We start from the raw sequence: 24,564 nt of genomic DNA on the forward strand, positions 1-24,564 counted from the left end.
CAGCTGAGTGCACAATTTCTGTTTATTATTTCTGTGTAATGAAAAAACACGTGCGTAAATCTTTTCGCAAGTTTATTTAATAAACAAATAAAAGTAAAAAGTTAACAGAAAACAACTTTCGGAATTAAAGTGGAAACTTACCTTATTTTAAAGTGAAAGCCGAATTAATAATAATGGATACACATGATATATTTCTACAGTTGACAAGAGGAGCGCGATTTAATTCCAAACCTAAAACTGCAATCAAAGCGGTAAAGCCCTTTTCTAATTATATTTAATAAACATATTTATATATTTTTTGCACATATCTGTAGAATCAAAACACGACGGATGAAATACAAGAAAATAAAACAGCACGGTCCATAATTTCTAAAAAAGCTAAAAGTGACGAAGAGGTTTCTCATTCGGACGGCTTCAGTTCTGAGGAGGAAGAAGAGTCTTTTAATTACATCAATGGCAAAGATGATATTAAAAAATTGTCGAAGAAACCTAAAAAGACAGTTACCGCAGAGGAAAGAGAAGCAAAACTTCATGAAGAAATGGTATGCATTAATAAATAATAAATATTTATGAACACAAATTATTTTTTGGTATTTTCTCAATAGGTGACAACGATACGTAAAGAAAATCTAATTACTGTGCGTGGTAAGGATATTCCCGCACCTGTCACTACATTTGAAGACCTAAAAAATGAGTATGGCATGTCTGATCGGCTTTTGCAAAATCTCGCAACTGCCACTTATTCGAAACCCACACCTATACAAATGCAGGCAATGCCGCTGCTGTTACAGGGGCGCAACGTAATGGCTTCAGCACCAACTGGCTCAGGCAAAACCATCGCTTTTCTAGCTCCTATTATCAATGATTTGCGCAAGCCAAGTAAGGTGGGGTTCCGTGCGGTTGTGTTGGCACCTACACGCGAATTGGCAGCGCAAATTTATAGAGAATGCGTACAATTGGCAAATCAGACAGCATTAAAAATACACTTTCAAGCAAAATCAAACAACAACAATGAGACTTCTGGTAATGCGAATAAGAAGTATGACATACTTATATCCACACCGAATCGTGTACGTTTTCTTTTGGAGCAAGAACCACCAGCTCTACATCTAACTGAGTATGTAGTAAATCGAAACTGCTAAATGGAACTATATTAATGCAAATGTAGGCTAAATTTCTGTATAACCATCTAATTGTCGAATTTTAATTATTACAGAGTCGAGTGGCTGGTCATAGACGAGGCGGATCGCTTGATGGAGGAAGGCATAAATAATTTTAAAGACCAAGTCGATGTTATTTTGGCGGCTTGTACAAATAAGAAAAAGAAGTTGGCACTCTTCAGTGCGACATACACAGTTCCAGTGGCGAAGTGGGCGATTAAAAATCTTCCCAACTTGGCGCGTGTCATAGTTGGTCATGAAAATAGTGCTACGAATTCCGTTGAACAAGAATTGCTGTTTGTTGGTTCCGAGAGTGGTAAACTATTAGCTATAAGAGATATGGTACGCAAAGGATTGAAACCGCCCGTGTTGGTTTTTGTGCAAAGCAAAGTAAATGAATATATCTTATCATAAAACAGTTTTTCTAAAACGAAGTGATATTTCAGGAACGTGCTAAGGAACTCTTCCAAGAGCTGCTTTACGACGGCATCAATGTCGATCTCATACATGCTGATCGTTCACAGCAGCAACGTGACAATTGCGTACGCGCGTTTCGAGAAGGTCATATTTGGGTGCTAATATGTACCGAACTAATGGGTCGTGGCATAGATTTTAAGGGTGTCAATCTGGTTATAAACTACGATTTTCCACCATCAGTCATCTCGTATATACATCGTATTGGTCGTACTGGCCGAGCGGGCAGAAACGGCAAAGCCATAACATTCTTCACCCAAAACGACACACCAAATTTAAGAAGGTACATAATTTATAATCACTTCTTCATTGTCGTAATACTAATAACTTTTTCTTTTCTTTCCAGCATTGCAAATATTATTAAAGAATCTAATGGAAAAGTGCCCGATTTCATATTAGCTATGAAGAAGCAACGTAAAAGCGAAAGAAAGTGGCTTGAAAGCCATGCGCCCAAGCGTGATAGTATATCAACGCGTATATCGAAGAATGTGGAAAAGGAGAAAGATAATGTTGAGAAAAATACAAAACCAATGGCGAAAAAACGTAAGGCCAGTGCTGAATTTGATAAAAAGTCCAGCAAAACAAAATTGAGTACGAAAAAGTCTTCCAATTTACAGCCTTCGGCAAGTAAAAAGATTAAATTGAAAAAACAGTAATAATAAGTTCTAAGAAATATTTTTACATAAATTCGGTGAAATTCATTCTTTTTTATTTACAAATATATGTATACATATAAGCATATGTCTAATAAAAATGTTTGTAAATATGTTGCTCTGTAATTTTTTTTTTGTGCACAATTTCTTATTTTTTGTTTTTATAGACAATTTTTATAGGCACTTTATGGAAATTGCACTTATTGTGTTTCTCTCGTGAGTGTGTTTTTCTCTCCCCCTTACTGCACTAATATAGGCACATTTAATAAATATTAATATGCTGATATAAAACTAACTAGCCTTACTTAATATGTATTTTCAAAAATGTTCGATGGTTATTTCAGTAGTCTTCTGTCTTTCTGCCTCCCCTCTCACCCCAGATTTGGGCGCACTAAGATTCGCATAGCCAATCACATGGTAATTTTGGCATTTTACTAGCTGGCCATGGCAAATATCCAGCGGTTTTGAATACCCAGTAATCGTAGGACACTTTTGTGATTAAAGCAATTAGCAAAATCACCTCGGTGGCTATCAAATAATAAATGTAATCGGTCCAATCGTGCGGCGATTGGCACAGTTTCTTTTCACGCAATTCCATAACATTTTGTGGTAAATTCCGACATCTTATGCTATTATAGTCAGGGATGTCCCGATTGTGTTCCAACAGCCAATACTGTGAAAAGAAGTCACGTATAGTTTTTAATAATAATTTATTGAGTTGCAGTTTGGTATTTACCTTCAATGTTTTCGCTGAATTACAGTCACAATTCAGCTCATTGCCACCAAGAAAGATAATGCGTCCAACATCATGATTATCCAGTACGTTGCTCAAAAAATATTCGGGAATCTGAAATAGTGAAGAGAGGAGTTTAATTTTATTACGATTTTCAATAAATTGGCGAACATAAATGATGCCGATGCCATGCCGATCCCTGTAATCCCCGAATAAGGGATCTCAGGGCCTTGGAGTCCTGTAACCTTTCCACCGATGTGAGTAAGCTTTGGACTGCTGTCAAGGCTTTGACTAATCCGAAGAGACATGGGAGATGTTGGAGTCTCAATCACTGCGGCAGTATAGCAAGGCATCATATTCGACGCAAAAATGTTGCAATATAAGTATCAGCTGAGTATCTGCAGAAAAACAACACTGTCGCATATTGCTGCAGTTATTTGTTTGCTCGAACATCCCCATGATGACCGAGTTGAAATTCAATTCAAACATGCCTATTGAATCAACTGCTTGTAAAGGATCTTGGCTCCTTAACTGGGAGCATAAGCGTCTCACTATGTAGGTGTTCGATGGGAGACATCAAGAGGCATCCCGTCGTGGTCCGAAGTGCAGTATTTTGGCAGGTCTGGAGTTTCCTCATCTGCGTATTATTGCATCCAGGCGACCATATTGATGCTGCGTAGTTTAGGACGTTGTCCTCAACCTGTCGCTGACCACTCTTCAAATACCCAATGTGTGGAGAGTCGGGAGAGTGGACCCACTACTGAAACCCGTGAACAAAGGAGAGTCCTATCGTCCGATAACTTTTCTCTCCCCAGTAGTGAAGACACTTGAAGCCTTCCTACTCTTCACACACCACCTGAGTCTAGCAAACTACCAGCATGGTTTCCGAAAAGAGCAAGGTACCACCACAGCATTAAGCGTCATAAATGCCCAGATAGTTCGTGGCCTTAACCAAAAACCACCCTGTGAAAGAAAGAACCTTGTAGCGTTAGTCTTGTTAGTCAGTCACACAACGTTGCTGGATTTTAGGTGTGCGACAGCTTGTGCTCCTCAAATCGCTAGCCGCCAGCATGAACAGTCAGAACTCAGCACTCCGAAATATAACAGGATGGCTCTTGATGTCTCCCATTGAACACATGCACAATGCGGCCCAACAAACTTCAGACATGCACTGACCGGGGAGCCATTAATACCTTCACCGACTCCCTCTCAGTGAATGGCGTACTTGCGAGTCAAACTACCCCCATTTGCAGACGAAGAGCTCGAGCTGCCCTGAGAATCGGGAGTGACCCTTGCGTAGCTTCGTTCTGGATACTAACCTACTTCTTATCCAGAATCGACCCCACCAACCCCACTCATCTGACACCTCTCTCCTTATGGTCCGACCCCGTCGAAACAGCACGTTTTCTGTGCCTACCGTTGGATGACTTCGATGACAACTTCTCTAATGTTTAGCATTCTAACGGGAATTAGGTACCCTTTACAACAACAACAATAAAGCAACAAATGGACAGCTTCTTGAGAAGAAAAGAGCGTGTCCAAAATATAAAACCGATATCTCAAAACCTGAACTGCACTCCGCTCGCCACGCTTATCATAAATATATACAGTTTAACTTCCCTAACTCGAATCACCATAATCCACACAAAAACTTCGAGTTAGAGAGACTTCGATAATGAAGAAAATTTGTATGAAATTCGACTTCTATCGCCAATTCAAGAGATCGCGTTATGGAGAACTCCGAGTTATAGAAGTTCAACTGTATATTAACTTTATAGGATATATGACTCTGATCAATTGATCTCGCCAAACTGAGATACACTATATAACATATTTTTATGAAACTTACACTGCTGATTGCATTGTTGCGCAAGTAAAGCCTTTGAAAGTGCTCCATAAAGGTGGTTCCTTCAAAATCGTATATTTTCGAAATATTATTGTTGTCCGCGACCAGGTAAATTAAGCTACGATAGGTTGGATTTGTATGAAAATGTTTACCGATACTTGTAATCTATTGTAAAAGAAAGATTTAAAATAATAAAAAAAACAGCAAAAGATATAGTAATGATGCAATTTGAATAACAACCTTATTGTTCGAAACATTCAGTGAGAACGTGTTTTCTGGCAGCTTTGGCGGCAGCTCAACAAGCCCAAGATTGGAGCAGTCCACTTCCGATATGATTTTGGTTGTCGCTTCCGATTCATCACCCTGTAAAGGCAAAGTGTTGCATTTGGTGAGTTTTGAAGCGAGATTGATCAATAAATTTCACAGCATTTACCGACAATGTGGTCACCATGTGCTCCTTCTTGCAAGTACAATTGCCATAACCAGGTATGATGGGGCAATCGGTGTTCAACGGTCGCGATTTGACTAGCTCCTTGATGGATATCAAGTCGGTTGAATTGAACCAACGAAAAGTGGAGTTATGCAAACAGTACGAGTTTTGCTGGTTGACGAACATCAGCGAATCGCGAAAGATGGAATTGTATATGTCATAACAAAGCATATTGTTGTTGCCACTATAAGTGAAAAATTATTTTTTTTTTAGAAGAAATATATGAACAATAATCATACACACCTCACATCTACAGTTATATTTTGATTTTGATTGAAGTTCGGTATGCTCGTCAAATTGTTCTTCGATATATCCAACACTTTCAGTGTCGGCGGTATTAAGCCACGTTGCGTAATTTCCGACAAATTATTATTGGACACATTCAGACACTTGATGGAAGAGAATCGTGAAAAGCTGCCCACCAATTTGGTGATGTTGCCGTCGGTGATGGCGAGCGATTGCAGCTTCTGGTAGAGGAAATTCGACAAATCCAATTCATGCAATGTGACATTGCGTATATGTAAGTTTGTCCAGGTGGTTGTGTTACTGCAGGACGAGATCATCGACATGTGTGTTACATTGCAGCAATACCATGACGTGGGCATATTGGTATACGGTCGACAATGACAGGTGCCCAAGTGTGTGTGCTGATCGTAAGTTTGTTGATTCCAATTCTCTAGAGTTTTGTCACATAATTCCTCCTCGGCATAGAAGCACTGCGGACGGTATTCGGTTATCTCTGGTTCAGCTGGCGGCAGGCTGGTAGTGGACACAATCTTTGGCAACGGCAATAAGTTTGGTGGAGGTGGTGGCTGAAAATCTATCAGTCCATTTGGTAGTGGCTCTTGTGGCAATGCCATTGGTTCCTCAACAGGCTGTGGTAATGCGTAAGACCCTGGCCAGCAGAGCAAACATATAACCACAAAAAGAATGTGTGTTTGGCATGTCTAAAAGAAGTTAACATATTAAGAGGCAACGCTGATGTTTAATAATTGTTTTAATAATCGAAATATAATAAAAAATTTATATGTTTAAATTTATATAAAATCGCTCCATAGTCTTCGTTCTGTAAATCGGACAGAACTCTCATTCAAGGAACGCACCAAGTACCTTGGGGAAGTCTTGGACAGCAAACTGCTTTGGAACCACAATGTGGACGAAAGAGAAGAAAAGGCTGGCTACAAGAAATGTCTTGTATGCTTGGCACAACCTGGGGCTTTCTTCCTCTCTCATGTACCGGTGCTACACAGATACAGTAAGACCAATTCTGCTTGTGGTAAGGTATGTGGAAATTTACCTACCAGGAGTCAATGGAAAAGGTTCAGTGATTCGCAACGCTCTGCATAACGGGTATTCTAAGAATCACCACAACCGCGGCTCTTGAACTAGTACTAAACCTGTCATCTTTAGATCTCTCCTTTGAAAACTGCGGGGGAAAAAACGTCTGGATACAGGAGAATTCATGTTTAGAACCTTCGAGCATAGCTCGGTGAGCAATGGCGGTTTGGCAAGTCGCAGGCAAATCCAGAGTTAATATCTACGCGAACAGCTAACCAGTAATCAAGGCATATAATATCGGCAAAAATGGAGAGTGTCGCCAAATGACTTCATTTGTACTTGGTGCAAGGTCATAAAGACATCGACGGCAGTGAGATAGTGGGAGAGGTTGTTTTAGCGGCACAATTCTGCCGAGTTGACAGTCCTTGGCCGAATGATAATCTGTGTCCTTTCCGATTGAGTCCTGTCTGTCATCCGAAAACGTGACCGACATTGGTTAACCTATGCATTGTCTATACGACGATCAGGAGACGAGCATTGGCAGAAAGGTTAAAACGCAATGACCGGGGTGCAAAACTGGAACTACAGCAGCAGTGGAAGAGACTTTACGAACATGATTGGATTGGTCACAGTCTGGTGGTGGCACCCGCCTGCAGAATGGGGCTGACAGATCGGGATCACCGCAGAAATATCAAGAGTAAGGCACCAGGGAAACAATGGAGCATTTCTTGTGCACTTGTCATGCATTGTCAAGGCAACTTTTCAAGAATTTGGGGGCCCACAGTATGAGAGATTAAAAGAAGTGTAGTTAGCGAGGCTATAGAACTTGCTGAAATCCGCGTCAAGCGCTGGTGTCCTAAAGGATGACTAAACCTCATGGACTACGTAACGGGACTCTATCTGCATCTCTAAGGACTAAAACTGGTATATACAGTATCGGACAAAACATTTGCAACTAAACCGACGTTCTACATTTTTTTTGTCTCACAATGCTACTTTTCTTTCGAATTCCTTTTTGTTTCTTGTTTTTAAAGTTACATCATCGTAGTGACATATTTTGCAACGTTTATCGCGATCCTTTTTTATTTTGCCGGTTATATTTGAAAACAATTTCAAATGTACGCCAATCCACCGCGACAAAACAATTGCAACTCTGTATTGTTCCTTTCTTTTTTCCTTTGTTTGTTTCTTTTTCTAACGGTATTGAGTTTCAATTAATTAGAACATTTACTGAGTATACTTTCTGCTCTGAATTTTTGCGAAAATATTTTTTATTTTAAATTTTTTTACAAAAAAAGTATTGGCTCTAAAATAATTCGGTGAAGCACTCCGATCACGTGTTATTGGTGATTATAATAACGGAATTTCTCAAAAAGAAATTTCTGTAAAGTACACAATTCACAAGTCATTAATCTCACGAATAATTTCGAACTTTATTAGGAACAAAACTGTCGAAGTAGTGCATCGTGATCGCCGATCAAGAAAAACTGATGACAAAACTGGCAGCTCAATTGTAAGGGAGATAAAAAAATATCCATTTCAAAGCGCTCCGCAATTGGTAAAGGAGCTTGGGTTACCAATCTACTCAAGAACGGTCGCTCATCGCCTAAATAACGCTGATTTACACAGTTACCGACCAGCGAAGAAACCGCTTATTAGCAAACGAAACCAACTAAAACGATTGTGTTCGCTAAAAATCATCTAGAATGGCCAAAAAGCAAGAGGAAAACTGTTCTTTTTAGTGATTAGTCCAAATTTAATTTGGTAGGAAGTGATGGTGTGAGTTTCGTTCGACGTCCACGAAACAAGCCTCTTAAAAATTTCTATTATCTAAAAACAGTCAAGCATAGTTGCTATGTTATGGTCTGGGAATGCTTTTCTGCTTCTGGTTTGGGGCCGCTTCATCGTATTAATGGTACCATGGATCGGTACGTTTACAAAGACATTCTGGAAACCGTAATGTTGCCACATGGTGAATGGGAAATGCCACATAAGTGGATCTTCCAATAGAAGAACGACCCGAAGCATATGGCATAGGCCCTAAAATCGTGGTTACAGAGGAATAAAGTGGATGGAATGGAGTGGCCTCCACAGTTCCCAGGCCTTAATCTCAAAGAAAATTTAAGGGAAATTGTAAAAAAAAAGAATTTATCGCAGTAATGTGTCAAATACTGATCAGTTTTTCCAAAGGGCCCTGGAGGCATAGAGAAATATACCCCTAACCATAGTGGATGACCTTATAGCTTCAATGCCGCTGCGATGCAAAGCAGTTATTGAGAGTAATGAGTTTGCTACAAAATACTAAGTTTTTCTTTTATTTTATTACAAATAGTGAACCCTTTTCTTTGAGTTGCAATTGTTTTGTCTTATTGAATATAGATGTTATATCGTTTTCTTATATACATTAAACAAATGAACTGAAAACTATTATTAAATTTGCTTTGTTTACCTTAATTAATATCCAATATTTAAAATAAAATTAAAAGAGTAGGTTTCCGGCAATTATTTTCTGTGTAATCGACATTATTTTCAATACCATATTTCAGTTGCAAATGTTTTGTCCGATACTGTATTTATCTAAATATATAGATAGCTAGCCAAACGGCCAATTTGAAATCATTAAAGTCTTTTAGGGCATCATCGAAGTTAGCGAAATAATCTATTGAGCTTTGGGCAGATATAATTTCATATTTCACAATAAACTTATCTGTTAACTGTGAAGCAGATGAACTAGCCGAAGAAGACACCACTTTACAAGTACACTCTGGAAAGGAGGGAATTTATATCCCTCTGACTAGTTGTAGATATTTAATCGAAATAAATATAGCTGAGTCTCGATGGCGTTGATCCCTAACTCGCTCAACATGCAGACAAACGTGACTTGAATGGCGTATGGGTCGCACTTACCGACTAAAAAAAACCCAAAAGGAATGATATAAGAACTCTATAAGGAATGCAACCAGGTCAATTTCATTAGAATCACGGGTAGGTTTAGAGAGGACATAATATAATGAGGCGTTTTTAGTCCTAATGGTTTGACAATGGGCCTCCTAAACGTCTAGGTGTTTCGTCAGATATCCAATTGGGATAGAGGGATGCTCAACTCATTTCAGGTTTTCTGAATACCGAGTATGCATAACAACCCCATTAAGCATTTTTTACAATTTTTCTAAGGAGATTTTCTTCTATTTTGCAAGAGTATCTAATAATCGGTGCTACCCATAACGAACCAAAACGTTACATGAATACCTTTAAAGTTGTAAAAGTTCGCTAGGTCGACGGTTGCGACCAATCTTTTACTGGGACAATTAGCGCTGTGCAAATATATTTGTTTTTGTCTTTTTTTATTTGTTTTGTAGCCACAGCTGGTTAAACTTTTTGTGTACGTAAAGGGTAATGGGTTGTACAGTATACGTCAATTAGCATAACTGTTGTGGGTTTACCATTTAACGGCAGAAGCTACATAGAAATTGGGTTAGGCAAATTGGGTAGGACTGTAATTGATTTTATTGCTGCTCCTTATTGACATATTGTCCGGCACACGCTGAGGACTTACATTGTTGGAATTACAAAAACCTTTAGGAGCGGTAATATGCTTTAGTTGTGCGTCAAATAACGCGCGGGCCCGAAATAAACCTACGTACATACTATATATGTATGTATAAGGTATTAAGTAACAGACGATATGGTTTTAATTGATGAATGACACTTGTTGTTATGTTGGCAATGTGTCCTGCTAATGCCTAGATTAGTGTTAAGTTAGAATGAAAATAGGCGCCTTGAACCCACGCGACGCTAATACAACGCTTGCAATGTAACGTATTTACTATTAGTATATATGTATGTGTATACATACATACCTTTGTATGTATATTTAATTGATTTTCACACAATTGGTCTTCAAGCAGCTTGTTTGTGTGTGAAACCTTTAATCGCTTGTTTGCTGCGCTCTTTAGTGCATATTTATGAATAATTCATGAAGTTATTAGCACAATTTCGGAGGTGTGCACACTTTAAGGCACATATAAATCACACACAACTGCTAATTTACACATTATTTAACATATTTCGTGTTTATTGACGTGCAAAATGGATAAATAAAGGAACGATTTGCATTAAGCGGTCATAATAATTTAATTTTTTGCATAACTAACTTAAAAAAAAACTGAATTACAGAAATATGTTTTATTAAAAAATGGAATAGAAGCTGTTTTTTATACAAAAATAGATAAGCACAGAATATGTATGATTGGTGTGAAGTACCACTTGTTCAACCTGCCCTTATTTGTGCCTTTTCTAGAGTTGACTTGATTAGTAACGCCACACTATATCTAATAGGCACTTGTTCAAAAATAAACAAACCGCTCTCTGATGTAGTCAAGCGGAAAGGTTATAATTAAATTTTTACGCTTTGGATATACATAGATTGAAAACTGGAAGTATTCTGCTTCCACACTTTCAGCTAATTAGCAGGCAAATCGCGATATCATAATAGTAAAAAAATACAATGATAACGACATTGTTAATTGTATTTCAATGATCTCAAACTATTTGTTAATTAATTTTTAATTTTTTTATAAACAAATAAATCGGTTTTTGAGTTGTAAAAAATAATTACTGTTTTATTTACAATAAATAGTAAAAAGCCAGAACACATACTTAGCTTTGCCAAAAGTTCTGTTACAAGTTCAGCCTGTTATAAGAATAAAGCTACATATCAAACATTTTTTAATAAAGTAAAAAGTTTTTAAAAACGCATATATTAATTGAACGATGTACAAAATCTTACTCGAAATGGTCACCTTTTACTTTCACAAAGACCCTCAGACGATTCAGTTATTGATCAATAGCAGCAAGCACAGTTTCTATTGGTATCGACGACGCTGCTCGAAGCAAAGATTTTTGAGACTACAAATTTCTGTGGGGCATTCGGCATGTCACGTTCTTCAACTCTGGTGTTAAAATGAAGTCCAACGGATTCAAATCTGAACTTCCAGACGGCCAATCATTTGCAGCTATGAAACCAGGAATATTGCTTTTAAGTCATTGCTGGATGTTGTTTGCCTTGTACGTTGGACCACAACTTTGCAGAAATATCCTATGCAATAAATCGAAGAGAGTATTGTTTAACTGCTTTGCCACGCCTTCTAAAATATCCTGATGCTCTACTTTTGCCTCAGTTTTAAACCCTATTTCACAGAAGTGAAGAAATGTGACGCCCTTACAGGAGACTCTCACCGAAATTACTCACAGCAGCTGGATGGTGACTACCTTGGACCTTGCGTGATTTGTTTGTTTTACATATTAATAGCTTCTTTAATGGTAAACATTTTTTTTGTTAACACTTTTCACTGAAGACACCGCTTCCATCTGTTGAACGAGTTGCGAAATAACAGAAGGCAACCAGTTGACCGACGATAGCTTTCGTGATATCATCTAGAATAGCTCTTGATATTATCCTGGTCGATACATCCATATCCCTTGGCATAATTTTTTATATTCTCGAAAAATATAGTTTTGTGAGAAGCTCATTTCTTTTGTGCTTTTTCCAAAAAGGGAGCACCTCAATACCACTTTCTTTAGTTCCTCACTCCCCTGTTAACTACTGATTATTATATAGGAATGAGACACTTATTTTCATTGATGGTGTCTTTTCGTTGCGGGTCCCAAACCCAGTGCAAAAGCCTGAGTAGGAATGTTTCGCCTTCTCACTTTAGCTCGCCTTCAAACGGATGTTTTTTAACTATCCAGAGGATACTTGATCTAAGAACAGAAGTCGTGAGCTGCTTGAGTCATATATGAAAGAATCGTCTGGCACTCAGAGAACTTTCCGCACTTGTGTGAACTTCTATACATGGCTCTATCTTTCATGGATTGCCGGTCGAGCTATTATGGCGGCAAAAAATTGCACTGAAAAGGAGCTGCCTTTACGCAGCGATGTCTGAATTTGGCAAAACTAATAAGGCTGTCTAACTGACGTTGAGAAATAGCAAAAGCTGTGTCAGGATCAGAAAGTACCTGTCAGAGACGTTCGATACCTAGCGAGGTTTCAGACAAGGCAACTTCCTATCGTGCGACTTCTTCAATCTACTGATAGAAGGTACAATTTTCTTCAAAGGTGTACAAGTGCTGGCGTACGCCGATAACATCGATATCACTGGCCATTAGTTCTGCTATCTACAGGTTGGACAGCGAAACAAATGGATCTGGTGGTGATCAAGGGCAAGACGAAATACTTGCCGTCATCAAACAAACAGTCGACGCTGTTGCGACTTGGCTCTCACGTCACTGTTGACAGTCATAACTTCGAAGTCGTAGACGCTCCGTCTATCTACGTCTACGCTTTCGTCTCTCTCGAATCAGCATTAACACCAACAACGTCAGCTTCAAAATATAACGCAGAATAACTCTTGTCAAAAGTAGCTACTTCAGATTGAGTAGGCAACTGAGAAGTAAAGCCGTCTCTCGACGTACAAAAACCAAACTCTACAAGTCACTCATCATACCCGTCCTCCTATATGGTGCAGAGGCATGAACGATGACAACATCTGATGAGGGGCCAATACTCGTTTTACAGTGAACGTTTTCTACGGAACATGATTATGGTTCTTTGCGCATTGGCAACGGCAAATACCGCAGTCGATGGAACAATGAGCTGCGCGAGAACGACGCGCGCGCTCTTGTAAACACGGCTATAACCGCGTAAACGGTGTCTACGTCAATAAAGAAGAAGAAGAACTGAATACAAATTATAATAAAACAAATAACTTTTTTCGGCGAATTTGTCAACTGTAACAGAATTTATGGCAAGACTAGGTGAAATAATATACGGTTTCTTGCGGTATTTTAAATATTTGCGATTCAATGGAAATACTATTTTTTTCGTATTTTCAAGAACATTTGGTAGTTATTTATCTATATACAATAATAAATTTTCAACGAAAAATTTTAGTTCAAATTCAAGTTCAATTCTTCGAAATATATATACAAACATATCAGCAACCAACTTTTCTCTTTATAATATACGTATATTAATATTATTATATGCCACACTGTTATGTATATTTGCACAACATATACACAACTTTGTGCAAGTATAATTTTTGATAACGAATATCATTTACATGTTGATTATACATGTATAGTATATATGTATGTATGTATGTACATAAAAATATATTTAGGTTTGTATAAGAAGATTTGTTCACGCCTAGGAGCACAGGTGATAACTTCAAGCTGTTTTATCACAAAACTGTTGTTTATCAGGTTTTATTTGGAAACGTTGTTTGGGTTAACAGTTACTATAATTAACTTCTACACCTTTGTTTGTGTTGAACCAATATAAATGAGATTCATTATTTCTCGTTAACTAAATATTAACTTCAACAATTTGCAAATCTGGGTAATCTAATAGGTAGCGGGGTTTCATAAATTCATATAGCAATAATTAAACTATTTTCACTTTCTACGGGAATCTACAAATACAAACTACTTCATTATAATTAAAATCTACAATCGACCGTAGAAAAACATGGACCACGATCCATCGACTGATATGACTGGCCTCTAGTGGTTTTATTGTCATAGACATATCAGTTTAGTTTTGAACAATTAGGATGCACCGAAGTAAATAGAGACCAAATATAGAAAATATATTGTATATCTTTATTAAATGTCTTTATTAGTTCTTTCTTCATAGTTTTCGATTAAAAATACCTTTTTAGGTATCAGCCGTAATCTGCCGTAATCTGCCGTAATGGAACGAACAAATCAACCTTGACACCTTTGTTCCATCATTTTTAGATCCTAATGGAACAGCCCGCTGAGTTTCTCACCATAATTATTGAAATTATCCCAAAATGTATTCAAATGATTGCGAATATAATCTAACTTTATATTTATATATGTATGTTTTTAGAATCTTGAAGTTTGTCATCATATTTTGGACAATTTATTCATAATTTGGTGCTTTATGTTTACCTAGAAAAATATCGGTCACCAATACTAAACTTTTCCAGGCTACACTTTCCTCAAAAGTCTTTAATGAATTGCCGAATTTGTGGACCAACAAACAGTCCGTATCGCTTTTCCGTACTAGCTTCGGAGTTTGACTAAAACAATATCCTTCCATGTCTAACGCTTTGACAAATTATTTTATCATTTCTAACTTTATCAAAACGAGCTAAATCCATAGAAGCATGTGCGTCTGTCTGTATATACGCGAACAACTCTCTTAGTTTTAGTATTTGTGAAGGTTAAGATTATTTCGTTGCTAAGCAATAAATTTTAAGACTTCTTTCTTAAATTAAGACTTTTTAATATTGTTATTTTGACACTGTTTTGTGGTATGAAAGTAAGGTATGTTATTTAACTGTAGATTTTCGTCTGCAATGGATAGTAATTTGACTATTTGGGGGAAAAGTAACAAGTTAACGGTCATTAAAGTCACTTAACGGCTGGGCCAGAAAAGAAGCTGCTTCGACGGGCTCGGACCGTAGGGAGAGGTGAGTTAAGTAAGTGGATCTCATTGCACATACAAAGAGGGGTTCAGTATCATGTATGGATTCATTACATGTAAGACATAAACTTTGTATATCAGGGCCTATTCTGGATAAGTAGAAGTTAGCCTGCTATATTACTCAGCACGAAGTTGCGCTAAAGTAACTCTTGTTTCGAGCTCTTTTTCTGCTATGGGCGGTGTTTGGACTTCAAGTACGGTATTCACTGAGAGGGAGTCAGTGAAGATTTTAATAGCTCCACTGTGAATGACGTTCAGTCCCTGTTGGAAATTAGTCGCGCCCGAAATTTGGTCGATATATTGTTCAAGGTCGTCGATTTGTAGTTGGAATTTTCTCTTGATGTTCCTAGAAGGCGGTTCCGCTTAAAGATGGTGACTGCAATGATCTGCTTAGAGAGAAGTGTATTATGCTCCTTTACAGGGAGCATGCGGGCCTCAATATGAAGATGTTCGCTGGGAGCCATCAGGAGACATATTAGGTTAGTTTGAAGAGCGGTGTTCTGACAGACCTTCATCTTCTCCATATGCATCCTGCTGAGTTCAGGTGACGTTATTGGGACATCGTAGTTAATGACCGGACGGCCGAATGCTTTGTACGTTACCAAATACGACTATTTTTATTAAGTGCTCCCTGATAGTGACCTGAGGATCTTGTTGCAGCTTTGTACTCTTGTATTATTCGTTTTTATGAGTGGCGTGAAGACTGTCGAATGTAATGGCCAAAATTTTAGTGTTGTTTATCATCGACTGAATAGTTGGTGTCCAGTCACGATTCCTTTGTCCAGTTTATAAATATGGTGGCCGTGAGTTTGGCAGGGAAGCGTTGTAGGCTCCTAGCAGTAAAGAAGAGAGAAGGTTGTGGGAGATATGCGTTCAATTGTGTAGTGGTTGTGGGAGTTTCGAAGTGATAAAAAAGTAGTGGGGAGTTTGCAGTATTGACCTTGAAAAAGTGCAAATGATTGCTGCCCACTCAAATAGTTCATGATTCACCTTTTCAGCCCTGGAGGGAGCGTGGATTGTTATATGTTTTCAAGTAACGTTATATGATTGACATCCTCTCACAGGGTGGCCTCTGATTTAGGCCACGAAGTAGCTGGACGTTTATAACATTAAGTGCTGTGGTGATGATGGGCACTCAGGTGGTGTGAACGTTGGATATAGCAAGGCTAGTATTCAATGCGGGCGGTAAGATACCCCTGGGTTGGCAGGCTTCCCATGTTTCACCAGTGGGACAACCTTTCCAATTTTCCATACATTAGGCAAGTGCTGGGTGGTCAGTGATAAATTGAAGACCTTGGAGAGAAAACTTACTCAGCATATTTATTTCATTCGATGGCAATCCGAACATACTCGCCGGTGAAATAAAGTGGTGTGCAGTCTTTTGGCATTTTTCGCAACTGTCGGGTAAGACATCTTTTCGCCTTGTTCACCGAAGGCTTAATGGTTCGTTATAGTTCAGTTTGCAGAAGTCGTGATTGCCAAGGTAATCCGTTGTCCAGATAAAATTCGGGTCAATTCCGGTATCGTAGAACCGGTTGTTGTATGAATTTGTTTGTCTGTGTGAATGATTTCAATTGTTGGTTTCTAGTACAATAAATTCTTAGAAATTTTTTTATGGCTTAGTTTTGTACATACAGTTTTGTTTCAAACATTTGTCTGTGCAAACATCGAAAAAATAATGCTTGAAAAGCTGTCCTATGCCAAGGTAAATCTCGTTGAGTAAGTTATGGGAATATGAACTACTAGCTAGTCACTGTCCGAATTGCAGGGCGGCCTTCAATTGTATATATTTTACTACTATTTCCGTCGAATGAGTACTTCATCATCATGAATCAGATTGTATGACAAAAAAGGTTTAATATAAGGACTAAGTTTTGAACGTTCCCAGAACGTTCCTTCTTGTAGTGAAAATTAAGTTTATAAGATTTTAGATCAATATCTCAAAAACTGAGGGTCTAGGTCGCGAAAATATGTATGTACATACCTACAGACGGACATGGCTAAAGCGACTCAGCATGTCATGTCGTTCATTTCATATACATACATACATACATATATTTTAGAGGGCCTCCGACATTCCTTTTCAGGGTATAAATATGTTGACACATGTGCAGCAGTGTTAATGTAAATATTCATGTAGGTATGTATAATTTGAAGTCGAACAACAACAACAGACACACCTGTTGCTTCTAAAACGATCATTTAAATAAATATCTACCAGTAAGATGAAACAGTTATTCTCTCTACAAAAGACTATATTTATTTAACACCGTAATTGCAAACCTACATACTCATACGTGCGTAAAACTTTGTATATAAAAAAATGTACATTAATAAAGCTCGACAATATTATCTTTGGTTTTTGTGCACTACTTGGGATATAAATAGATTTTATTGAAAGCATTGAGGCAGCACTTTGAATGTAAAAGTACGATACTCACATACAACTATAAAATCTGTCAATATATGTATAAGAATGATAAATACAACTGAATGCTATTGCATCGCAAGTCCAACTATAAAAGAACTTGACTTTATATTTTGTCATCTCAATAATAAGTATGTCATGTACCATACATCCTTTGTAAAGTACATTGAAGACACATTTTTCATATTGGCAAAATTATTGTTATCAGTAATTTTTAACTTGTATGACTTCACACCCAAATATATGTATGTATGCTCAGGTATGCTAAATAGTTACAACAATTTGTATTAACAATAATTATGTAGGCATGTTGATACTTACAAATTTATCCAATTGATTGTAGAATATTGCCATTTTATATAAATTTATAAACAACTTGTCTATTGACCACATTCACTCTAAATGCCGATGACAACAAAAACTATCATTATAATAATTTATGTGCAGTTTAATAAGCAAGTATTTTACACTTTTCCGCTTGTGTACACTTTATACACTTTGTTTCTCACAAAATAGACAATGAAACAATAATGCAAATGATTCGACAAAATTATCTTTCATTTACAATTAAAACTGTAGCAAATATGCATTATAAAAATGACGAATATGTATATTTAATACATAGAATATAGATCGCTTTATGGAACAGTTTAGTGTACTATTAGATGTATTTTCTAGTTTTGTATCATGGACGGCTTTTCTCGAGAGCTATATCGTTGATTTTCAATTATTTAGCATACAAGCAAGTTAGTTCACCGACACCAGTTGCTTCACACTTTACACTTTCATTTTGTTTTGCTATTCACTGCTGTTGCCGTTGATCAACTGTGGAGGAGCTAAAGCGATAAGCAGCCCCAAACACACTGGATTATGAGAAATTGGCGCTGAACCAAAAAGAGATTGGGGCGAAGTAGAATGTAAAAAATAATAAAAGCAATGAAATAAAGAATAAGAATCGGAGTTGCCAAGCACCTTTTAAACATCAAACTTAGGTTTAGTGAAGACGAATTCAGCAGATTTTAATTACAACTCTTTTGTTTTAGAGCAGAAAATATAATTTATTTTCATTATTATTTGCAATTATTTAAAATGTTTTAAACTTAGACACACTACGTTTTGTAGCAAATATTTTTTTAAAGAAACTTATTCAGGCAATAAATTAATTTTAGTTGAACGTCACTTAACTTAACGACTTAACTAAGTTGAGTTCCTAACTGTCCACAACTTTACTTGCAGTGTGGCATCACCTTTTTCATTTTGTGACATTTAGGACTTTTAATAGAACGTAGAAATCATACGGTGTTCTGTGATCCAACTGGGAGCTGGCTTTTCTTTAAATACACGTAAACCTTAAAAATTTACCTGTAAACAAAAGATTTTAATATAAAAAAATGCCTGTCGATACACGAGAATTAATGGAGGCAATCGCCATTATTGCAAATGAACGTAATGTGCAAGTGACAATGAAACAATCGGCCAAAGGAGCAATGGGTATTTGGAACAAGCAGATGAATTATATAAAAAACTGAGCTTTTATTTATTTAAACTCTCTACATTTTATAATTTATTTAGTTTGTGCAGCAACTGCTTTTATAGGAGGAATTCTGCTTGGACCTGTAGGACTGGCTGCTGGTGGTACAGCAGGAGGATTGATGGCTTATAAAATGACTGGCGGTAAGTATTGTGATGCAAGACAAACCAATAGAAATACTAATATTATATATCTGAGCTGATAAGCTGTATTAAACTGTGATGACTAAGTAGCGATAAGCTTATAAACAATTACGTTTAGTTGTACCTACATATATGAATGTGAACTTTAAGCATGCTTTGTTTGTATTATTCTGCAGGCACATTCCGACCATTGGCTGATGTGTTACTGAACGATTTAAATGATGCTCAACAGGAGAGATTAGTGCGACATGTCAATAATGCCGTGGCACAGTTCGCAATCTCAGATTTGGCAATGCTGCTGCCTTTGTTAATGAACAATGCAGGTATTCAGCAGGCAGTTCTAAATACAGCCGTCAGTTTCGTAACGAATGAGTTGAAGTGTCAGGTCATCCAATGACCTGTGGGTATTTTATGGGTTGCCAGGGATCATGTTACATTATTAAGCACAATATTTCTTAAAAGCACTTTGTATTTAGTATTGCTTGCGTTTTATTGCTGTATTCTATTTATAATCTTTCTTTATGTCAACATATATTTAAGATAAAGAAGGTTGCAAAACTACAGCCATTAGTGTTAATAAATATATGTAAATGAAGTTGGGACATGTCAATTATACATACATAAGTATTTATGGTATATGTTTATTAATATCGTAATTGAGAGTGAATGTACAATTAGCAATTAGAAGCCATTATTGAAATTTAAATTAAAAATAAGTTCAAAATTAAACTACTTTTTAGTAATTTTTTGTTTTTACTTAATAGAAATTTAATGCTAGGTCATAATTGAATTTTAATGTTTCGTGAAGTACACAAATGCAACTCTGGGTTGCTTTAATTAAATTCGATATGGCAATACCTTTTATAGTGAAAAGAAAATAGGGGAGTCCCCTCTTTGTAGGAAGTGTGGCAATGAATGCTACACGTACGTATGTATGTATATATATACATACATACATACATATTATTTTGACCATGTGTGTGGTTGTACATACATGCATACATATGTGTAATTTAATCATACATTCTTGTTGTTGTTCTTTAGATAGTACATCTCGGTGTTTTATCTATGGCTGCTCTTCTGGCATCCCGCCTTTTTGAATAACTGCTGATTGGCGTCACCCTGATTGTGGTAGCTATCACTGTTATACTGAGGTAGCTATCTCTGATTTGAAGTTCTGCTGATGTTCTCAGTGAGCTATCAATCTTCGCGCGACAATTCTGCAACGAGTCATCAATTTTTTATCGAGTCAATCGCATGATTAGATCGCCGCTATCACAACGCCTCCTACGTTAAAAAAAAATTTAAAACAATATTATAATTTATTAATTTGCTATTTTACTTTATTTACGATATATATACGTTTGAATAATCATTATTTACCATATCATTAATAAATCATATTTAAGTGTAAAAATATGATGGCTACGTTTATTGCAAGCTTAAATCTACTCACACATGAGCTTAAAACTAGTACAAATACTACATATCTCCTATGGATTTGCTGCATTGTTACCGTTTATTCCCAGTCAACATTAACCTGATCCCAGTCGTTGACGAAGGGCTGATCGATCATGTCAATCATTACCCCACAAAAATAACAATCACCAGCAACAATCTCCTCGATTTCAATTTTTAATTCAGCGCGTTGAAGGAGCATCTCCTCGGAGATGTCCATAACGAAACTCTGTGTAACCAACGCGTCCAGTTGTTGTTTGATGGTTCTCAATCGACGACTTTGATCGCTGCTTAGTGTTGGTAGAATTTTTTTCTCTAAGCAATCACTATGGAACTTGTGTCCACAGATGAAAACAATAAATGGCTTTACCATTAGAAAGGAATCACAGAGACTGCAATTTTCTTGCGCGTTTATACGAATACTTCGTTCACGCACATTCTGTAAATCTTTGATGACACGTTCCGCTTGTTTATCACACTCATCCATTTCGTGTTTGAGTTCAAGAATTTTGAGATTGTAATCCTAGGGGGAAAGTACATAAGAAAGCGTTATATTTAATTTTTCTATAAAGGATTAATATTAATTGTATACATACTTTTAATGCCGCACATATGGGTTCTTTGAAATCGTCAATTTTTTCGAAATCAGAAAAAAATGGTAGTAAATCCTCTATGCGTAGCAAATCACATTCCTTCAGCAGATCTAGCGCTTTTTTAACATCATTCGTACCCTGTATTTCATGTCGCGCTGCACGACACGGCACGAAAGGTTTTTGATCATTTTAATGATTAATTGAATTTCATAAGCTTTTCTTACCAATGGCCAGCCACATTTTTTCGCGGTCTTCCTCTTTTGTTGGCTTTGACGCTGTTTCTTTTGCCAGTTTCAAATCGAATTCCAGTGCCAAATCCACTGCCGCCGCCCACATTTTACATAAGCACATTAGGAAAACTGATGCAACATTCGCTTTGAATAGTTTACACTGTATCATCGCATAATTTATATCGTAATGTATCAAACTCACATCCTGCCCCTCATTCTCAAGATATTTGATTACCTTAGGCGGCTTATATTTGGCATACAAATGTATTATGTAATTATGAACTGCTTGATTTGTTTCACCTAAATTATAAATTGCAAACTCCAAGTACCTAATAATCTCTTCTATATGTTTATCGCTCTCTTGCAACACTAATGTGGGTATAAGCTCTTTTATGTCGAATTTCCGTCCTTGCGACATTAACGTATCGATAGTTTCATGTGGCAAGTAATCCATAAGTATAGGACAATATTTATAGTACAGTTCGAGATTATCTTGTTGCGTGAGTGTGCGAAGTGCCTCTTTGAATTTCTTGCTACCAATTTGTTGTTCAATTACCTCTTCATAATCGCCAATGGATATCGCGAATTGTGCGATATTATGCGAATCTGCATGCTCTTTTAACAGATTGCATATGGGTTCTTTGTTTTGGCGTGCACAATCCGCCACACGTGCACCTTGCATGAACTCATCGAATTCGCTCTGCCATTCGGCGCGCTCTTGCGCACTGCGACGTGGATAATTGATTTGAGTTAAGTAAAGATCAACCAGCCATATGACGAGCACCATTATTTTAGTTGGATCATTTTCTAACATGGCTAAACGCTTTTTAGCATAGCGTATTATTGGCTTTTTAGTATCCAGTTCCATAAATTTCAAACTAATCTCTTCGAAGGGCTTAGACGTTTCTGCATAGAAATCGGCTGCTAACGTATAGTCGCCTTTTTCAAATGCGGCATCTGCTTTTTTGATGAGTACAATATCCAAGTGCTCCGGCTGCTCTGCAGCGTAAATTTCCGCCAAATCATATTGCCCCTTCTCCAAATATATACGCCATATATCACGTTGTTCATCGGTGATCTTGTAGCTGAAGAACATTTTATCCGTGTAAACGTAGATAGTGCCGGTGAATGGATCGCGCAAAATATTTAATAGTTTACCAACTTGCTCATGGAAATACTCTTCGTAAACTACTTTTTCATTTAGCAGACAAATGCCTGTAATATGATCGGAATAAAGTATAAGTGCGTGATATTCGGTTAAAGCAAGCGTTCGCGGCGCATTTTGACGACGTTCTTCGTAGGAAAGGTGCTTATATTGCTTGTAGTCCAAATTGATTAAGCTGTCACCAAGTAAGACATCAGTAGAGCGTTCCTCGGTAGAAATCTTAAAAAAGAAAAACAAAAAAAAAAAAACAATTGTGAAAGAAAATATATATGTATTTAAAAACTAGTATTTTGGTATAATTTCCATAAATCCAAGTACTTCTGAGCTTACCTCTCCAAATCTAATACCACTACCACATAACCACGCCCACTGTTTGGGTAGCTTTTCATTTGGTTCGCCATAAAGTTGCAGCGCCGAATAATTCAATTCGGTTTCAATCATTTCAGCTCCATGCACCTGCTGTCCATTAACATAGTTGGCGAAAATAAACTGTAGCGATCTATCATCCGGCTTCAAACTTTCTTGGAATGTGTATATACAATCTGGTGTTGTAGCAATAACCATATATTTATTGGTATTGGGTAGACGTAATAATTCCAACCCATTTATAGGATACTTTGTACGACCCAAACCCAAATCATAAACCTGCAATCAAAGGAATTTCGCATATTAGCGAAATAACTGTTAACTACTACCATACTATAATTAATACCTGTTTTCGCTGTAACGGCGAAAAACCGTCTTGTACAAGTTCTGTTTCAAAAATCAAACCACGACTTGTACCCAGCAGTATTGAACCAGTGGACGATTCTGTGCCCATATACCGATTAAAGGCAACAGCTGTAATTTCGTGGTCTTTAAATTTTTCAACGCGTCGCACTTTTGGACCATTTCCATGTATGTAAAGAAAATCTGCAGATAGCCCGGGTGTTTGTGGCACAATCGGGATAAGCGTGTGGTGTCCAGTATAATCAAGAAACACTTTTGAAATTGCATAGCCTGCCAAGTATTTTTCCAAAGGTATTTCTAAAAGCAAAAACATTTCATTAACCGGTAGAAAATTAAACATAATTTTACAAACCTCCTGGAGGTAACGCTCGGGGTAGAAAAAAACGTAACAAAATTGTTTGCGGTGTGTCCAACACACAGACTAACCAATTCTTGTTTACGTTCACATGCATAAGATTTCCTTTGTAGGTTGATGGTATACGCAATGTAATTTGTCTTTTACTAAATATGGGCGTCTCCAGTTTATCAAAGTCCGTCTCACCGGCTGCAGGACAGTCTGCCGTTTTTCCCTCTACGATTGGGAGAAACTTGGCACTAGGTTTATAATTCATCCAGCTATCATCATCATCAAAAGACGACATTTTAAGTTTTTTATCGGAACAATTCAGAAATAATAAAAATTTTCTCAGCACAACAAATTGTATACTAATGGCATTTTATTTAAGATAAACAGCTGATGAACTATTCCATAGAGTTGCCAACTATCAAGGAATATCGATATTCAATACAAAGGCTTTTATCGATATATTTTAGTTTGAATTCATTTGGTGTCCAGCAAATTACGGCTATCGAAACTCCAATAAATTGAAGGAATTATCTCGAAAACTTTCGAATTCACACAGTGCGACTCATATGCTCTATACCACAGAAAATTGGGTATTTCCAAAAATCGATTTTTTTGCATTTATATCATATGTACATGTATTTGAAAATATCCTCCGAATACTCGAAGTTGATCTAGCAAAAATTTTGGGAGATGTGAGCGTATTTGTAAAAATTTTTGATTTACGTTTACTGGTTCCCAAAACTTTCTGGGGAAACGCCGGATTTTAGTCAGAATTAGATACGATGCCAG

General features: G+C 37.1%; 4 protein-coding genes across 4 annotated transcripts; 2 read left to right on the forward strand and 2 right to left on the reverse strand.

Moving 5' to 3' along the window:
* Positions 1–8: 8 nt before the first annotated feature.
* LOC105222878 (probable ATP-dependent RNA helicase DDX52) lies at positions 9–2,404 on the forward strand. Its single transcript, XM_011200410.4, has 6 exons — positions 9–251; positions 315–542; positions 606–1,117; positions 1,217–1,550; positions 1,607–1,917; positions 1,981–2,404. Exons 1-6 carry the CDS (start codon positions 174–176, stop codon positions 2,288–2,290), a joined length of 1,773 nt encoding a protein of 590 aa, XP_011198712.2. The 5' UTR covers positions 9–173; the 3' UTR covers positions 2,291–2,404.
* On the reverse strand, positions 2,308–18,470 carry LOC105222879 (protein halfway). Its single transcript, XM_011200411.4, has 7 exons — positions 17,902–18,470; positions 5,600–6,303; positions 5,300–5,540; positions 5,107–5,229; positions 4,870–5,031; positions 3,024–3,134; positions 2,308–2,960 (listed from the first exon to the last, which is right to left on the reverse strand). The coding sequence occupies exons 1-7, from the start codon at positions 17,971–17,973 to the stop codon at positions 2,679–2,681; spliced, it is 1,695 nt and encodes a 564-aa protein (XP_011198713.2). The 5' UTR covers positions 17,974–18,470; the 3' UTR covers positions 2,308–2,678.
* A 370-nt stretch (positions 18,471–18,840) lies between these two features.
* On the forward strand, positions 18,841–19,881 carry LOC105222880 (protein C19orf12 homolog). The gene is made up of 3 exons (XM_011200412.4): positions 18,841–19,071; positions 19,153–19,254; positions 19,431–19,881. The coding sequence occupies exons 1-3, from the start codon at positions 18,972–18,974 to the stop codon at positions 19,649–19,651; spliced, it is 423 nt and encodes a 140-aa protein (XP_011198714.2). The 5' UTR covers positions 18,841–18,971; the 3' UTR covers positions 19,652–19,881.
* Positions 19,882–20,556: 675 nt separating this feature from the next.
* Positions 20,557–24,503, reverse strand: LOC105222881 (vacuolar protein sorting-associated protein 18 homolog). The gene is made up of 6 exons (XM_011200413.4): positions 23,782–24,503; positions 23,413–23,726; positions 23,031–23,345; positions 21,530–22,919; positions 21,309–21,460; positions 20,557–21,235 (listed from the first exon to the last, which is right to left on the reverse strand). The coding sequence occupies exons 1-6, from the start codon at positions 24,068–24,070 to the stop codon at positions 20,774–20,776; spliced, it is 2,922 nt and encodes a 973-aa protein (XP_011198715.2). The 5' UTR covers positions 24,071–24,503; the 3' UTR covers positions 20,557–20,773.
* Positions 24,504–24,564: the final 61 nt, after the last annotated feature.

Source organism: Bactrocera dorsalis, chromosome 4 (genome assembly GCF_023373825.1).
Source record: "Bactrocera dorsalis isolate Fly_Bdor chromosome 4, ASM2337382v1, whole genome shotgun sequence".
NCBI classification, from domain to species: Eukaryota; Metazoa; Arthropoda; class Insecta; order Diptera; family Tephritidae; genus Bactrocera; species Bactrocera dorsalis.

Bases quoted from the DNA above. Each gene is read 5' to 3' on its own strand.
- LOC105222878 (XM_011200410.4), top strand. From the start codon at position 174: ATGGATACACATGATATATTTCTACAGTTGACAAGAGGAGCGCGATTT. The intron at 1,551-1,606 runs GTAAATGAATAT...GTGATATTTCAG, and splicing joins TGGTTTTTGTGCAAAGCAAA to GAACGTGCTAAGGAACTCTT. The intron at 1,918-1,980 runs GTACATAATTTA...TTTTCTTTCCAG, and splicing joins GACACACCAAATTTAAGAAG to CATTGCAAATATTATTAAAG.
- LOC105222879 (XM_011200411.4), bottom strand. From the start codon at position 17,973: ATGTGGTCAATAGACAAGTTGTTTATAAATTTATATAAAATGGCAATA. The intron at 6,304-17,901 runs GTAAGTATCAAC...AACTTCTTTTAG, and splicing joins ACAATCAATTGGATAAATTT to ACATGCCAAACACACATTCT. The intron at 5,230-5,299 runs GTAAATGCTGTG...TTGCCTTTACAG, and splicing joins ACATGGTGACCACATTGTCG to GGTGATGAATCGGAAGCGAC.
- LOC105222880 (XM_011200412.4), top strand. From the start codon at position 18,972: ATGCCTGTCGATACACGAGAATTAATGGAGGCAATCGCCATTATTGCA. The intron at 19,072-19,152 runs GTATTTGGAACA...TAATTTATTTAG, and splicing joins ATCGGCCAAAGGAGCAATGG to TTTGTGCAGCAACTGCTTTT. The intron at 19,255-19,430 runs GTAAGTATTGTG...ATTATTCTGCAG, and splicing joins GGCTTATAAAATGACTGGCG to GCACATTCCGACCATTGGCT.
- LOC105222881 (XM_011200413.4), bottom strand. From the start codon at position 24,070: ATGTCGTCTTTTGATGATGATGATAGCTGGATGAATTATAAACCTAGT. The intron at 23,727-23,781 runs GTTTGTAAAATT...TTTTGCTTTTAG, and splicing joins CCGAGCGTTACCTCCAGGAG to AAATACCTTTGGAAAAATAC. The intron at 22,920-23,030 runs GTAAGCTCAGAA...TTCTTTTTTAAG, and splicing joins GTGGTATTAGATTTGGAGAG to ATTTCTACCGAGGAACGCTC.